We start from the raw sequence: 16587 nt of genomic DNA, 5'->3' as shown, positions 1-16587 counted from the left end.
TTCACCAATTATAGACTTAGGTTGATACCAATATAATTAATACGCTATAGTAATCTATTTTATCCAATTCAAAGTTTGCAATTTGTTGAATTAGATGTTTACAACTTTAAGTTATTCACAAATAATTATCATTTTTTTTATTTAAGGTAACTAAATTAATACTTTACACTAACGAGCAACTAATAATCGAGGAACTACCCCTATGCATGTCCAATTTATGACTGATATACCGTTCTTAATTCTTTACTATAAAATTCTATTGGTTTATATTTACAATGGATCTATAGACCACCAGTGGTACTGTAGGCTTAATCAAAAACTGTTGTAAAATTTTCAATTCATTGGCAAAAAATTCAAATATTTGGAAGACTGAAATTTATATCCCCTGAGTTGTATTTTTCTATTGGAACCTCTTTATTTTATTTTGGGGCCTTTTTGCACTTAAGTGTTGTCAAATGAAAAAAAGCAACTAAAGCATAAAAATAAAAAAACAGGGCAATAAAATTCAAAAAAAGTTGAGCTGAAAATTAAATAGAAAAAACTTAAGTTAAATATTTTTATTAAATAACTCCCCTCACAGCAACATATATTTTTTCCATTAACTAAAGAAAAAAAATTAAACTGCAGGGGAGAAGGATCATGGGAAGGAGAATTTCCTGGGCTAATATAGTGGTCAATATTCGCACCAGTCCTATGAAGGAAAATCCGCAACATGCGTGCTATACGACGAATGTTCCTCTCTTGCCTCACTCTGTCTTCTTAGATCTCTCGGATGAGCCTATCCAGTAATTCCCTGATGAAAATGGCATCCATGCTTGGCCTTGGCCTCAGAGGCATTTCTCTGTTAAGTGATTGGGCTATTTGAAAGAATGATGAATAAACCATCAGATTCAATGTATTTATAGGCAAACTTTGACACTAAATGGTGCCTTTCCATATGAATTCTCCTAAATGACGTGACTGTTGAGAGTTTTGAGAAACGAATTGATGCTTTGAATTGGCATATTTGATGTATTTTAATTAATTAGACAAGTCCGTTTCATATCGGCTGCCAGCTGTTATTAACATTAGATATTAAATTAACTACCTAAACCAATGGTTATCAATAGGCTATCTAAACCAGCGCAACAAGTCTTGGTTAAATTGAAAATACCTATGGGGGTTGACAATAGAACATTGGTTGATTACAGGTGGTTGAAGATATAATAAGGGGTAGATTAAAAATAGGGAATAAGTATGTCACATGACTTCTTCTTAAAATAAGGAGGTTGTTTCTAGATCATAGGTCTATAATAGACAATGTGAGTGGTTGATTCTAAAACAGTAGTCTATGAGACAACTCAGTCACATAACTCCTTCTTAAAATAAGGGGGTTGATTCTAGATCATAGGTCTACAATAGATAATGTGGATGGTTGACAATAAAACAGTAGTCTATAAGACAACTTAATCACATGACTCCTTAAAATAAGGGAGGGTTGACTCTAGATCATAGGTCTGCAATAGACAATACTGGTGGTTGACCATTAAACAATAATCTATGATGTACAATACAACAGTTGATAGTAGAAACAACAAGTCTACTAGAAATAACAAGTGATTACAAACAACAAGTCTAGAATATTAAAAGAGTTAATTATCTTTATTACAACACTAGTAGCTAAAAGATCAAGAATGCTGCAACAATACTTTACAAGTCATTTTCTTATGGCCAAGTTCTTTGCAAATGGAACATTTATTTTTGCCCTTCTTCCTGCTGCCAAAAGAACTAGGTTCTAAAATGCTTGGCCATCTCTTAAACTTCTTTCTACCCTTTATAGGCTCGACATCGGATGGAAGTATTTTTGTGAATTGAATTTCGTCAGGCACTGCCCATTTCTCTTCTATATGGATTGCGTGAATGGTTCCTTCATATGCTACCAAATATGTTAAAACCTTATAGAACAGAGAAGAGTGATCGTAAATAGAGGAACCATATCCATCCCCAAAGCTCAATCTCAGAGTTTCCATTGCATGTCGACAAGGTATTTTTTCCAAATCAAACTGATAACAAAAATATGTATTCAAATCCAGATCAACTACTGCATCTATGCCGTGCCTGACGACGCTAAACTGGTCATTCTCTAATTGATGCACCCGGAGTGCGTCGCCGACAACCATATTATTCCTAATCTTCTTTTCAACAGAAGGAACAAAGAGGGTCAAAACATTTTTCATTTCATTACGCCGCTCCTCAAATTGTTCTGCAAACTTTCGAATAATATGATTGAATAGGCCAATGATCGGGAAGTCTCTTTGATCCTTAAGCATTGCGTTAAGCGATTCTGCAATGTTTGTTGTCAACGCGCTGTATTGGTTTCCTAGAAAAAAGGCCCTGCTCCACTTTTGGAACCCAATTTTATTCGCGAGGCAGTTAGCTACTTCCCTGTTTTTATCTCGCAGTTGCTGAAAATGGTCTAAGAATTCCTCAGTACTGTATGAAAGTGTGGCACAAAAGAAATGCTTAATAAAAATTCCATAATGAAACCTCTTGCGCATATTTTCAGCAATGTGACGCGTGCAAAAACCATGATGAGTGGCAGTAAAAACGTTTTTGAAGCCATTCCTTATAGACAAATGTCGATCAGAGATAATGCACAATTCATCACTGTCGTCAATAATGTGTTGCGATCATTTAAAAAAGTAGGTCCAAGAATTATCGCACTCTTTATCGACTATACAGAACACAATTGGAAAAATATGATTCTTTGTATCTTGTGCCACATCAGACAACAAGCAGCCTCCATATCTGCCACTCAGAAATGTCCCATCAACAGCAATAACCTTTCTCATATGCGCGAATCCCTTAATGAAAGCTCCAACAGATAAGAAAAAATATTGAAAATCCAATTTATCATCAACTTTCAAATCGACAATACTTCATTCATTATAGGACAACATAACATGGTGATACGCTTCCAAAAAAATATACCCCTCTTCCTGAGTACCCATGATCATCGCCTTAGCTATTTCACCTACCTTCTAGCTCCTCCAATAAGTAAGATTTTGATTAAAATCTATAAAAATAGCATCTTTCAGATCTGACGGGGATGAGCCTTTGCCATTAACATACCGTTCCTGATAATATGCACCCAAAGTCTTCGATGACACGTTCGGATGACGGCTTGATATGTGTTGTACCCCGCATGTATGCTCTCTATGGTACTTGGCAATTTAAAACCTATCAGAATTATCATACTTTAAAGCGTGTAACTTCCACGGGCAACTCACATCTCGGCATACCACTGAAGTTAATTTACTGCTACTCTTCCTCATACGAAACGTAAAATACATTTTCACATAAGCAATCTCCAACTGTTTCATTAGATCCAATTTATTGTCAAAATATTTTCCAAGGAAAAAACTTGTACTATCAGGGTGGCTGTGATGTGTAGCTAATGAGTCCAACAAACTTTCATCTCCAACTGGCCGACTGACAATATCTGGGAGCTCTTCCGCTCCATTTGCATCTTCCGGACCATACGACTTCATTTTATTGTCACCAAAATCATGCAAGTCGTCACTAAATCCATTGAAGCCATCTTTCACCATTCTTTCCTCCTCTACTTCTAATATAGGTGGTCGTGTTGTTGTTGGTGGTGGTTACGGTGCAGCTGCGACATTTGAACCTTGATGAGACCTTTCAACGGGAGCTTCAGCCTCTTCTTCAAACTCATTTTCAGCCATAAATATCTTCAAACAAGGCCTCAAACCATCAATTGTAATATCAAGGAGGTATGATTGTAAATCATTGTCATTCTTAATGAAGGAAGGATGAATCTTGTCCCTCTTTGGTGCAGAGCTAAGTATATATGTAATATTCAAATTCCTCGGGGAACATGTTGGTTTTTCACGTTTAGTGATGATATCAACAAATTCGTCAAATGTACAAATGCCATTGGGGAGGCAAATGAGGGCGGAAGGGATGAGATTTTTTTTTTAATCTGGTAATATTACATTTATATAAGTTGGGGCCAAAGTGTAATAACTGAAGCTTTAGGGATAAATACTCAATTTCCCCCCTCCACTTATTAATCCCACTTAACTATTAATTAAACATGAAAGGCAATCCCACAATAATTAAAACCTGAATGTCAGTTGTCCGATTCAAATTTAAAAAGAGATCACCTCGTCAACTAACCCACTAACTCGTAAATCTTGACTAATGAATCGTCCCTTTGTAAAATGTGCCGCTGGACCTATACATTTTGAAAAAGTTAATGGTATGTCCTCTTGCAAAACTAGTTTTATATTTTGTACGTTTTTTTAAAATATAACCACATTATTCGTCATCTCCATCTTTTTCTTCTCCTCCTTCTTGAGGAGATGGTCTTTCACCGTTACTCTCTCCACTCCTATCACATAACCACATTATTCGCCACTGCCATTAGCCACTATTTCATAATTAATATTGTCAACTATAATCACCGCTGCTATCATGCTAATCTCTTTACCAGGGCGGATTTATAGACAAAATTATAAGGCACGTGAACTCATAGACTTTTCTCAAAATTAAATATTTTATGTACATATTTTTTAAAATTGATATAATATTAACTGTTGACACTCATGGTCCAAAAAAGTGCACTTGATTGAAAGTTGAGTTATTTATCAAGAGAATAAAGATCAATTACCATTTATTTATTTATTTATTTATTTTTTATTAATGTACCCTTACTAGAAATCCTAAATTTGTTGAGGACTCGCACTTTGTAAAACAACAAAGAGGCAAAAGGAAAATAAGCAACTCTAGAATCAATAATTCGCCACGGACCTTTTTCATAACAAAAGAAAAGTGCAAAAGAGAGAGAGGTGCGTTAGCGGCACGATACAAAAGTTAACGATATGAGAAAAATCCTATCGACTAACATAAACACAAGAGGAAAATCCTATCGACTAAAATAAACACACGAGTCTTGAAATTCTTTAATGTCATAATATTAACTGAGATTTTTCTAAGTTTTCTAAAATTTGTAAATATAATACTTAAATTTATGAAATTCTAAATTAAAAAATTATACACGTTCAAATATTCAGAAAATAAAAAAATCTTAATTATTTATTTAAGTTAAAATTTAAAGTCAGTATCTGAACAATCGTTATTCAAATTCATATATCTTAATGTTAAAAGCTAATCTTAATTAGGCAATTGTACAAGTTTTTATAGTTGGCAAAAGTAATTAAAAAAAAGGTCAATAATTAGACAACCGCTACCTCTTGGCCTCACGGTTGTGCTTCTATTATACATACACGACAGCTCAAATATATTCAGGTCCACTCCACAGCTCTTACTTGAAGATTCTCTCCCTATTTTTTTTAAGTTAAGCACATGCCTGATTTTCACTTAGCACTGCTCTAAATCTTATTATAAATGTACTCTCCATTAATAATTGCTTACGTACACATAGTGTAGCGTGTATCTGCGTGTCTTTGACGCAGGATTAGAGAGAGAGAGAGTTCTGCAGAGATCTCTCTTTTCTGTCAGAGTTCTCAATCGGAAAAACCAAATGGCCGACGAACCTTCTATCACGCGCTGGTCATTTGAGGTACTCGAACTCGCCGAAGAACTACTCTTAATTCTGAATGCTTAATTCGTGCTTGTTTCGTTGATAGTTGTTGAACTTAGAGTGAAGTTCAGAGAGTGCTTCGCATTGTTTAATTTCTTGCATGTAGTGATAATTGTGTTTGTTTTACTTTTGAGCTGTTGAATTAGTGAAGGAATGCTGTGAATTTGACTTTTTTGGTTGAATTTTGACTTTTTCAGTTTTTATTTGATTGTGTCACATCTGATTATTCGAAAATCTTGGAAAGGAAACTAAAATAAAGTTCAGAAACTAGGAATTTTATTTTGGACTGTTTAATTGGTAACAAAATGTTGCTAGGAGGAAATTAGGGGATACGAGTTTGCTTGTTTAAGTTTTGATCAGTATTTTAAAAGGCCTGGGCGTAGTTTTACATATGCCTCAGCGAGGTTAAGCCCGAAGCACGGGGTGTAAGCCCCATAGATATTTAATTTTTAATATTTTATAAAATAATATAATTACAGTAAATATTTATAAACAGTAAAATTGCATAAAAATTGAAGAAAACTATAAATATGTGAAAAACATATATGTAGATGTGCTCTATCCCCACAAAAAATTAGTTAAAACAATTTATTATACGCTACTTAGAAGTACAAGTAACTTGAGTCGAAAAGAATAAAGTTTTTTACATGGAGGAACAAAAAGGATGACTGACCTGCAATTTAAACTTTGAACTTGCTCATAAAGGAGAATGTAGTTCTCATTGAATTTGTAAAAAAACAAAATTGAATATTCGTTAGGGATATTAGCATACTAACGGACAAGATAAAGAATTGGGAAAGACCATGAATTAGGGTTTCAATCAATAAAAAAAGTTTTGACTTTTAAATTTAATATATTTCAGTTCCTTTTTAAAACTTTTGAGTAATTACCAAGCTCACTTTTGAGAATTTGGGTATTATATGAAGGACTTATTCAACAAATTTTGTTTTAATTTGAAAAAATCTCTGGAGCTTACGCTTCACTAAAAAATGCGCTTCAAACGCCCAGGCGTACGTCCTGAACGCTCGGGCGTACGCCCCGAATTGCTGGGCGTACGCCTCTTGAGACTTTTGCCCCACAATCGCCTCAGGGTGTTTTTGGTGCGCCTCGTCACAGGGCTCGCCCTGAAAACGCCTTTTAAAACACTGGTTTTGATATGATTTTCGCTTTGTATATTCTAGTCCTTTGTAGAATGAAAGGGGAACGATGTTTCAATATTGTTGAATGATTCTTAGCTTAGTTGATGTAAAGTGTTCTTAGCAGAGTTTAAGAAATAAAGAAAGACTTTTAAACTTGTAGTTTAAAACAAGCCATAGTTATTTGTGTTACTATATATCATCTCATTAGGGGTTAAATGAAAATTTTAAAGTTAAATTGTTTTTAAAAATAGATTCAGTGTCATTCTTTTTGGGAGAAATAAAAAAAGGAAATAACATCACATAAATTTGACGGAGGGAGTATTAGCTAAAAATCTTGAGAAGACATATTTTGTAATGATGTCGATAGAAGATAGAGAACTTAAAAGTATGTGCTCGACATTGTGTACATTCCTACAGGTAGTGATAATTGTTTTTTTGAGCTGTTTATTTGCTGAAAATAATGTGGGATATTGGGATGCATGACTATTGTCATTCATTAATTTGAACTACTTAGGACTTGGTTTGTTTCTCACTCATTCATAACATCCTGGTCTTCCAAACAATTTGGTAGTGATTAGTCTTTGGTGGACAGAGTTACCCGGTACACTGTGTTGATGGGAGGTAGCAGGTACCCTGTGGAATAGTTGATATAAATGTTATCAATTTTAAGAAAGTTGGTGTGAAGTTCAAAAGAGTGAACCTAAATAATTAATTTTTCTTTTTGTAAGTGAGTGAACCTGAGTAATTTGTTATACCTAATTGAAAGTGTTGAATGATTTCCTAAGCCTAGATGTTGTCTCTTGATGAAATTTATAAAATTCAATTAGGAAGCATTAAATAAGATACTTTGCTTTGTTGTCCATATTCAGGACTTCAAGTTGTTCTATGATGCTAAGTTTGGGAGGAAGAAAGAATCTGCTGCAGAAGATGCGGCTGAAAATGGTCGAGCTGTATATAACGGAAATTCTTTGACTATGACATCAAATGGAAATGGACATGTAAAGAAGACCTCAGATTTGTCCATCTATGAACAGTACAGTCAGGTATTTTTGTAATAGTGATCACATAATCCTACACTTGGTGCATGGTTATCTGTCTGAGATGCTTAACCGGTTTGTCTTGGTTTAGGCAAATAATGGGAGCTCAGCGCACTCTAATGGAGTTTCATCTGCCGGAGGGGATGAAAAACCGTATGATTCGCAAAATAATGACCTTAAATATTTTGTGTTTGGTTGCTGGTGTTCAATACTGCACAACTGTCTTCAATTAAAAACATGTACACTGTGCATGTTCTGTCACTGAATATTTGCTTTCCAATAACTATTTGACATACTCATTGTTGAAGATAAAACAACTATTAACTTCTGGAGCATCATTCTCTTTCCTGGTTTAACAGACTTTGATACTTGCTTTTCAGGCAGAGATCTCTGCTTCCTCCTTTTGAGTCAGCAGAAATGCGTGCTTTAGGAGAAAGCTTAATTAGGTAAGTGACTGAAAATGACCTGAACCTCTTGCTGTTAATTGAACCTCATTTCCCATCATGCTCACATATTTTCCCAAATTTCTATGTTTTTTTACCTTACCAGGGATATTATTCGTGGTAGCCCTGATGTTAAGTGGGAGAGCATAAAGGGATTGGAGAATGCCAAACATCTACTTAAAGAGGCTGTTGTCATGCCAATAAAATATCCAAAGTAGGTTTTATAAACGAACGCTTATCTATGTGCTACTATCGCCCAAGTGGAATACAAAGAGATTCTAATTTTGTGGTACAAACCTAAAGAATGAATTTTTGTCTATGAAGTATACCCAACAATATTTTTCTGGGGTTTTTGCTTCTTAACATTTTTTCCTGAACTACTTCCTTTGGAGATCAAAAGAGAGACTGGAGTCCTCATAACTGAGACAGGTTCTCTTTTCTGTTTTTAGGTACTTTACAGGTCTTCTTTCTCCATGGAAAGGTATCCTTCTTTTTGGCCCACCAGGAACAGGAAAGGTTTGTAGTCACTTTTTCTTCTGCTTGATATGCTATTGAAATTAAATGTTGTGTCCTGTTTTTGTGATTTTGAATTTCACTGTCTTTTTTTTTTTTTTTACAATTTCAACTGTTTATTTCCGATCTTTGGTACTATTATTGTGTGATATGTCCACTCTTTGTATTCATCTCATGTTGGTATGTGTATATTTAAAATTTCAGTAACATGATAAGGCAGATGGACCGAAATGAAGGATTATTATCTAACTAGTTATCTTATTCCATATTCATGTTGATTTTCTAGACCATGCTAGCAAAGGCTGTTGCTACTGAATGCAACACCACTTTCTTCAACATCTCAGCATCATCAGTCGTCAGCAAATGGCGTGGTAAGAACTAGCTTTGTGATTTACTAATATGCTTTTACCAATTTTCCAAGTTGGACAATCTGATTTGTCTGGCAAAGCTATGCATATAACAATTGAAAATTTATACTGCTTTAACATCGACTGAAAAGAAAACTGGGGCAAATATTGGAAAATTTCAAGCATTTAGATATTGGGAAAAGTAAATGCAACTGAACACTGCTTTGAGTTATATGATATTAGAAAAGAAATGAGGAAAAAACTGATATAACCATCCTATTAAAAGAAAAAGGAAAATATTAGACGTCTGGTAGAAAATATTGTATTCAATTTTAAGTGGGGGAAGTACTATAAATATTTAAGCTTGGCAATAATTTAGCTGTAATTTCTATTTTATTGCTTACTTTCCCCTGAAAGTTGCAAATTTTGGAATGAGATGGAAACTGTGAACATGGTTGGGCTCACGGTTTATTTGTAGAACAAGGTAGACATACCGGGGTCACAGGAAATAAGGAACTCTGATGAGTTATGTCTTAAATAATGTCAAATGCATGTTCTGATGTAGCTTGTTACCTAGTATAAATGAAGTTATGTTGCAGCAGTTAGTGATAAAAGAAAAGCTTTGATTTCCTACACGGAGGCGTCAACTGCTCTCATCTGTTTTCAGCCTTGACGGGAATTGACATCTCACGGGGTGGTCACATAATGAAAAACCTGTATATGGTTAGGGCCAGGGGTTCCTATCGTTCAGCTTCTGTACAAAACAGTTATGATGTCGGTTTTTACTGGTAAACCTGTTTGTTTATCTGTTATAACGTAAAGAAATACATAATTAGAGGTAGGTTAACCATGTTTATCGAAATTTATATAGTCAAAGTCGAGGGAGATCATCCCGAAGGTATCTCATCTGCTACTAGTTTAATAAGTTATTAGGTACATGAGTTCAAGATAATTAATTTGTTCTATATCCTTTGAAAATCTCCACTATGATACAGGTGATTCAGAGAAATTGATAAAAGTGTTATTCGACCTGGCAAGGCATCATGCACCTTCAACGATATTTCTGGATGAAATTGATGCAATCATTAGCCAACGTGGTGAAGCACGTAGTGAGCATGAATCTAGTAGGCGTTTAAAGACGGAATTGCTCATACAGGTGATACTTGGCTTTCAAAAAGTGCATTGAGGACATGCAAAAGTCCAATTTACTTGCCCCAGATGTATCATTGTCCTTGTTAGCAATGACCACACTGTGTCAAAATTGACAACAATCAAGAGCCAATTACTAACCCTAGAAGATGATGGCCTCTTTGTCTTTTTCTTCTTTGTGTGGTCGGGGTACGCTAGGTTATAGCACTCCATGAATGCTTCAAATACATTCCTCAAGATAGATGAACCTGAGAGATTGCATCTTACAGAATCTTATCCTTTTATCATGAGATGTAAAGTACCTAAAGCTAAACCCGGTTTGAATGTCAGCAAAGTACAAGAATTCTGTTGGTTTTCCCACCCTATTGAAGTAGTGAGCTTAGTTTTGGACTCTGAAAATACTTTGCTCCTGTATGATCTCCATGTTCCATTATTAGGGTCACCATTATGTGCTCAATCATGTGGTGCTATTATGTGTACGTTGTTATTGTGAGAGTACTCAAGAGGGTAATTTTAGGAACTAAAAAGAGAGGGTCACTACCTGTAAAGAGGATGTGAGAATTTGAAGCGATATAAGCAAAATCGGACTAAACATTTGTTCCCATCATCAGGAATAACCAATAGTCATGCAAAGACTAGGACAAAAAGTTCTGAAGAAAATAAACCATGCTTAATTTATCCCCCGGTCCCCCAAGGAAAGAAATTCAAACCATACCACCTCCTCCTCCAAAAAAAAAAAAAAAAAAAAAGAGAGAGAAAATCAAACCATACCTATATGTAAGCTTAGAATGTCTTCAGATAGTGATTTGTCTTCTATGTTACTACGGGCCCTAACAAAGAAATTGTTTGCTTACAGCCATACTTTTATCGAAATTATTAATTTGAATTTGGTTGCAGATGGATGGTTTGATGCGGACAAATGAACTTGTTTTTGTTCTGGCAGCAACAAATCTTCCCTGGGAACTAGATGCAGCTATGCTCCGGCGTCTTGAGAAGCGGGTACTCTTTCAAATCACCTGAAACATATTCTGCTTGATAATGAGACCATCGGTCAAATGAAAAAGAACAAGAGCAATAAGACAAATTTTAACTGAATTTTAGCTTTAGCAGGTCTTCTGTTTCAAGACCACCTAGTACATTGGGGTCGAACATGTGAAATTTGAAGCTAATGTAAATTTTTTTACCTAGTAAATTTGTATTGAACATGCCAAATTTGGAGCCGATGGAAGCTTTTATTGTGGTAAGAGCTTTGAGTCTTTAACTAGAGGGTGGTGGTTTGAGTCCCATCTAATTTGTTTGTTAATCTTTTAAATTTTATTTGGTATTTGGTCCAGTCAAATGTTGGTTCAGTTGCTGGTCTCATTGTGAATCGATATTTTTATTTTTAATAGGGTAATAACCTCCTTCCTTATCTTTGTACATTTTAAGGGGTTGGTCAGTGATGGTGAGGAATCCTTTTAGTTATCTCTGTCTGAACACATGTTAGATATCTGCTTAAAGTAAGGAAAAGAACGAAACATCTGAAAAACAAATTCGTGTGATTTTATTTATTCTTTTCCACTACAATGCCAAATCCTATCTGACAAGTAACCTCAGCTTGCCAAAACTATCAGTTACTCACCTTCTGACTGTAATTTTAGATTCTTGTGCCTCTACCAGAGCCAGAAGCAAGGAGGGCTATGTTTGAGGAATTACTATCATCGGCACGTGAAGAGGAGACTCTACCCTATGACTTATTGGTAGAAAAGACAGAAGGTTTTTCAGGTTCTGATATCCGGTTATTGTGCAAGGAGGCTGCAATGCAACCATTGAGACGCCTAATAGCAAAATTGGAAGAGAAACAAGTAGTGGTGCCCGAGGATGGTATGCCATGTTTACATACATCGTGCCTGCATTGATCTTTTAATATTTGCCACCTACTGATTCCATCCCAATTTATGTGGTGGTATTTGACTCAGCATGGAGTTTAAGAAAGAAAGAAAGACTTTTAAAACGCGTGGTTTAAAAGAAGCCATAGATATTTGTGTGGCTATAAATCAATCTCATTAGTAGGAAGTTTAAAATTAGGTTATTTCTAAATAAGGAAGTACTACATTCTTTTTGGGACAGACTAAAAAGGAAAGTATGATGCATAAATTGGGACCTATGTTGCTCGGACTTTGCGAAAATGTCATAGTTGCGTGTCGGATCCTCCAAAAGTAGTGCATTTTTGGAGGATCCGACACGGGTGCTGGTGCTGTTTTGGAAAGTCCACGCAACATAGATTGGGACATAGGGGAGTACATATGGATTTGGTGATTACTTACTGACATATCAACACGACTTTGATTTATGCTTCCAACAAATTCTCAAGATAAGATTATTGGATTTCCTTTAGTTCATGGCCTGATAGAAAAATATGTAGTCTGGTAGAAAAGTAAATCTCATACCTTCACGAAACTCTTTCTAGAGTCGATGTTACAAAGAGTAAGGCATCTCTCCTTGTTTCAGTTGTCTTCTATATTCTGTCATCTCTGATGGTCAGAACTCAGAAATCTTCATGTATCTGCCTTCTTTAGAGTTCTGACTTTTGATTATGGTCATGTGGTGCTCCAGGTTCCCGAGGATAAAAACTCGTCTCCATATTATTTATGTTAAATATTGGGCAAATGTTCTTTATGAAACTATTTCTGGATACTTAAGCATTTCCTATGCACACAGCACAGATGCAAATGCATGTGATAATAGTCTTCTAGGAGTCAACATCAAATTAGAGATCATAAAGGTTAACTTTTTACTGCAACCATCATGTCTAAAATATCTGGTATTCAACTCTCCTGCTTTTGAGAAGTTGATCACAGTTATTATTGATTATTGTGCAATTTTTCGTCAAACTGATCCTGTAAGTCATGCATTACTCTTAGAAGATTTTCTATTGAGCCACGTCCTTGAAATTTCAAGAAGACACATTTGTAATCTGTGAACTTCATTTTGGGATTACAACATGCAAAATCTGTAACATCACTTTACTACAATTTGTGGAGGTTTAAATGGTTTGCTGAGATCCTATGCATGATTATTTAGCTTGGGCTTCAGGCATTAGTACTGAAATCTGCATTGTTCTGCAGAGTTGCCGAAGGTTGGACAGATTACAGAGAGAGATATCGAGATGGCCTTGAAGAACACAAGACCTTCCGCTCATCTCCATGCACATAGGTATGACAAGTTCAATTCTGATTATGGCAGCCAAGTACTCCTGTGAAGGCACACTATCATTGATCATCGTTGGCCGTGTTTAGTCATAATCTTGCTTATTTCTTCTTACCAACTCGTGCAAATCCCGGTGTTGTTCCTTTTAATTGTTATTAATTAATTTATCGTGTTTGTATGATTTATGAAAGTTGTGCTGCTTTGGTCATTTAGAGTGCACTCCTTTAACTCCTGATGCGTGGTTTCATGTTTCTTTTTAAGCAAAATTTGCGAATTTCGGTTCAGCTTATCACTATAATGTTTGTTCCTAGAGGAGATTTTAGAGTCTCGGTTCTCGTTATTGATTGAAAAGGAGCAACTCATCTTTGTGAGAAGGCAAGTTGGTCCCTGCTATTACCACGAATATATATTGCAATAGCATTTCCACTGAAATTGTTCAGGAGCTATTCTTTTAATTTGTTAATTACAATAAATTGTTGCGCATGTGAAGTGTAAAAGTGTACTTAAATCTAACCTAGATTAATGGTATTACTCGCCGTTGTCATTTTTACTAAAAGAGGAGCTATGTCCAAATTGACTAGTATCTTAATTGGTAGGACGAAAGCCGTTAAAATAGGTGATTTATCTTTTATCCTGAAGCGCTAAAATGTTTTGAAGTAACTATTAACGTTGAGCATCCGGTATTTATACCAATAGAGTGAAAATCACTGCAGTGATTGTAAATTTGTAAATAGTAGCTTAAATTACTGCCATGTGTTTCTATGAATTTGAAAGGGCAAGATTGTTTTTGGTTTGGTATTTATTAGGAAGCAAAAAGAAGAAAAATTCTGGCGGGAGTTGTTCTACTGCTAGTATTGAGCATGTCTTCTGCCACCATTGTTTTTCCTCTTCAATTACCACGAAAGCAGAAAGTATTTCTTTGCACATTGAAAGGCTTGAACTCTTCTTTTTTCTTTTTATATAGTTATATGATTGTTTTTTCTAAGTAAATATATTAAATCTAGTAATTAAAATACTTTTAATAGATAAATTTTTGTTTTTATGCTTACATACAATTACCAGTTACATGTTAAACATTATTTTCGTCCTTACATTATCGCGTGGTTAAGGGAAAAAAAAGATTGAAAAAAGAAACTCAAAAGACAGTAAATTAAATAGTGTATTAGTTTTGTTTATTTGAATTTATCTATAAAATCTTAAATATTATTCGTCTGACCGTAAGAATAGTGGACATGTGTTTAGTGGAGATATCTACCAAAATATACAATAGAAATTTTATTACACCTAAAGAAATAAAAAATAATAATATTTAATTAATTATAAAATTGATAGTACTATATTAAAGGTTAAAACAATGGTACCGTATGGAAGGGACATATGCCCGACACTGGCAGTAGAATTAATGACTCATTTCTATTGAAAATAATAATAATATTTAACAAAATTAAACAATTGATGAAATTGTAATGAAGATAAGAACAATGATGCCCATTTCAATATATATTCAGTTTGGCCAAGCTTCTTGGATGCCAAATTTTTTCTCTAAAAAGTACTTTTTTTGGAAATTTAAGATTATTTAGCCAAGAAGGAGAAGTGCTTTTGAGCAACTTTTTTATTTTTGGGAAGAAACTACAAATTCTTGACTCTTCCTAGGAGCAAAAGCAGAAAACTAGATTTTTTAAAAAAGAAATCCTTATCTATACTTACTGAATTATCCCTCATTAACTTATCCTTTTCATTTTCTTTTTTTATTTCTATCATTTTTTTCCTTCTCTTTTTTATTTTAACCGCATTCTTCTTCTTCTCCTACTTCTCTTTGGAATATTCTCTCTAGTATAAATAGATCTTTTTCTGAATGCCATTTCTTTTTCATCCACTCTTTTTTTTGTGTATGTATTGATAAAATTCGGCCTTATCACGTACCACAACAAAATAATAACACGTGATGGAAGTGAGTCCAGACCCATGAGCATGAGGTCAAGACATGTAAGTAGAGGGGCTGTGACCGGAACCGCCTCTTCAACTCAAAACAAGAGCTCAATTGGAGGAGCGCGTACCTGAAACATGTCAAATGCTTTCGGTACCGACTTCAGCTATATCAGATCCTTTATGAGATCGTGACCATCGTCTGTTATGCAACCATAGTGATTGTTGAAGAGAATTTCTCCAACACACTAACTGCAAACCTGGCTTGCAGGCTGGGAACTCAAAACAATCTCATCCCCTCTAGGCTATAAATACCTTATTCTATTCATTTGTAAAGGACATCTAAAAACATAAAATACTTTATGATCAATCAGTGAGTTCTTATTCTGTTTGTTAGCAAGATTATCTTTCTCACTTATGGAGATTGTATTCCATTTCAACACCACCGCTTCAAAGGCTAACGATCAATAAGATTTCTTTAGTCGCACAACTACTTTTTAATTTTCTGTTATTCTAACTTGTTGATTATTTATTCAAGGGAAATACCATGTTTGGGATCAACAACAAACCCATGGACCCAACCGCTCAACTAGCGGAACAAACTGGGGGAACACAGATTACAAACGATCAATCAACCGGGACCTCGCTATTTCATTTGAGGAAAATCTCCCCTATAAGATCTACTAGTAGGGGTTTAATGAATGATGAGGGTTAGAGAAGTGTAACGATCCGACCGGTCGTTTTGAGTATTACAACCTCGTTCCCCCATTTACTGCTCAATTTATGCTTTATATTGGTTATTTGACTTGCCGAGGTAATTGTTTCGGGTCTAGTGAGGTTTTGGAATGATTTGGAACACTTAGTTCCAAGGTTTAGAATTTAAGTTGAAAGGTTGATCGGATATTGACTTATGTGTAACGACCCCGAAGAATTTTTGCTAAGAAAATTAAGATTTTATGGTGCCGAGGTTGAACAATGCACTAGAAAAAAAAATTATGGCAGAAAAATACGTTTCTGCGGTCCATTATGCGACCGTAGAATCACTCTGCGGACCGCATAATGGCCGCAGAGTGAAGCAGTTGTGAGGCATGATTTTAGAAAAATCTGCAGTGCATTATGCGACCGCAGACCCGTTCTGCGGGCCGCATAATAACCGCAGACCGGGTCAGTCATGCCCAGTTTTGGAGGCCAAATTATGTGGCCGATATGCGGACCGCATACGTGTTATGCGATCGCATA

General features: G+C 35.2%; 2 protein-coding genes across 2 annotated transcripts; one reads left to right on the top strand and one right to left on the bottom strand.

The window, feature by feature from the left end:
• Positions 1-1667: 1667 nt before the first annotated feature.
• Positions 1668-3590, bottom strand: LOC142169570 (uncharacterized). The gene is made up of 3 exons (XM_075231446.1): positions 3282-3590; positions 2704-2843; positions 1668-2472 (listed from the first exon to the last, which is right to left on the bottom strand). Exons 1-3 carry the CDS (start codon positions 3588-3590, stop codon positions 1668-1670), a joined length of 1254 nt encoding a protein of 417 aa, XP_075087547.1.
• Positions 3591-5263: 1673 nt separating this feature from the next.
• LOC107767825 (uncharacterized) lies at positions 5264-13657 on the top strand. Its single transcript, XM_075230714.1, has 11 exons — positions 5264-5584; positions 7614-7787; positions 7873-7934; positions 8162-8227; positions 8331-8438; positions 8674-8740; positions 9024-9108; positions 10080-10240; positions 11131-11232; positions 11874-12096; positions 13341-13657. The coding sequence occupies exons 1-11, from the start codon at positions 5546-5548 to the stop codon at positions 13472-13474; spliced, it is 1221 nt and encodes a 406-aa protein (XP_075086815.1). The 5' UTR covers positions 5264-5545; the 3' UTR covers positions 13475-13657.
• Positions 13658-16587: the final 2930 nt, after the last annotated feature.

This window comes from Nicotiana tabacum, chromosome 15 (assembly GCF_000715075.1).
Source record: "Nicotiana tabacum cultivar K326 chromosome 15, ASM71507v2, whole genome shotgun sequence".
In the NCBI taxonomy this organism is placed as follows: domain Eukaryota; kingdom Viridiplantae; phylum Streptophyta; class Magnoliopsida; order Solanales; family Solanaceae; genus Nicotiana; species Nicotiana tabacum.
This window is presented reverse-complemented; position numbering and strand designations above follow the sequence as displayed.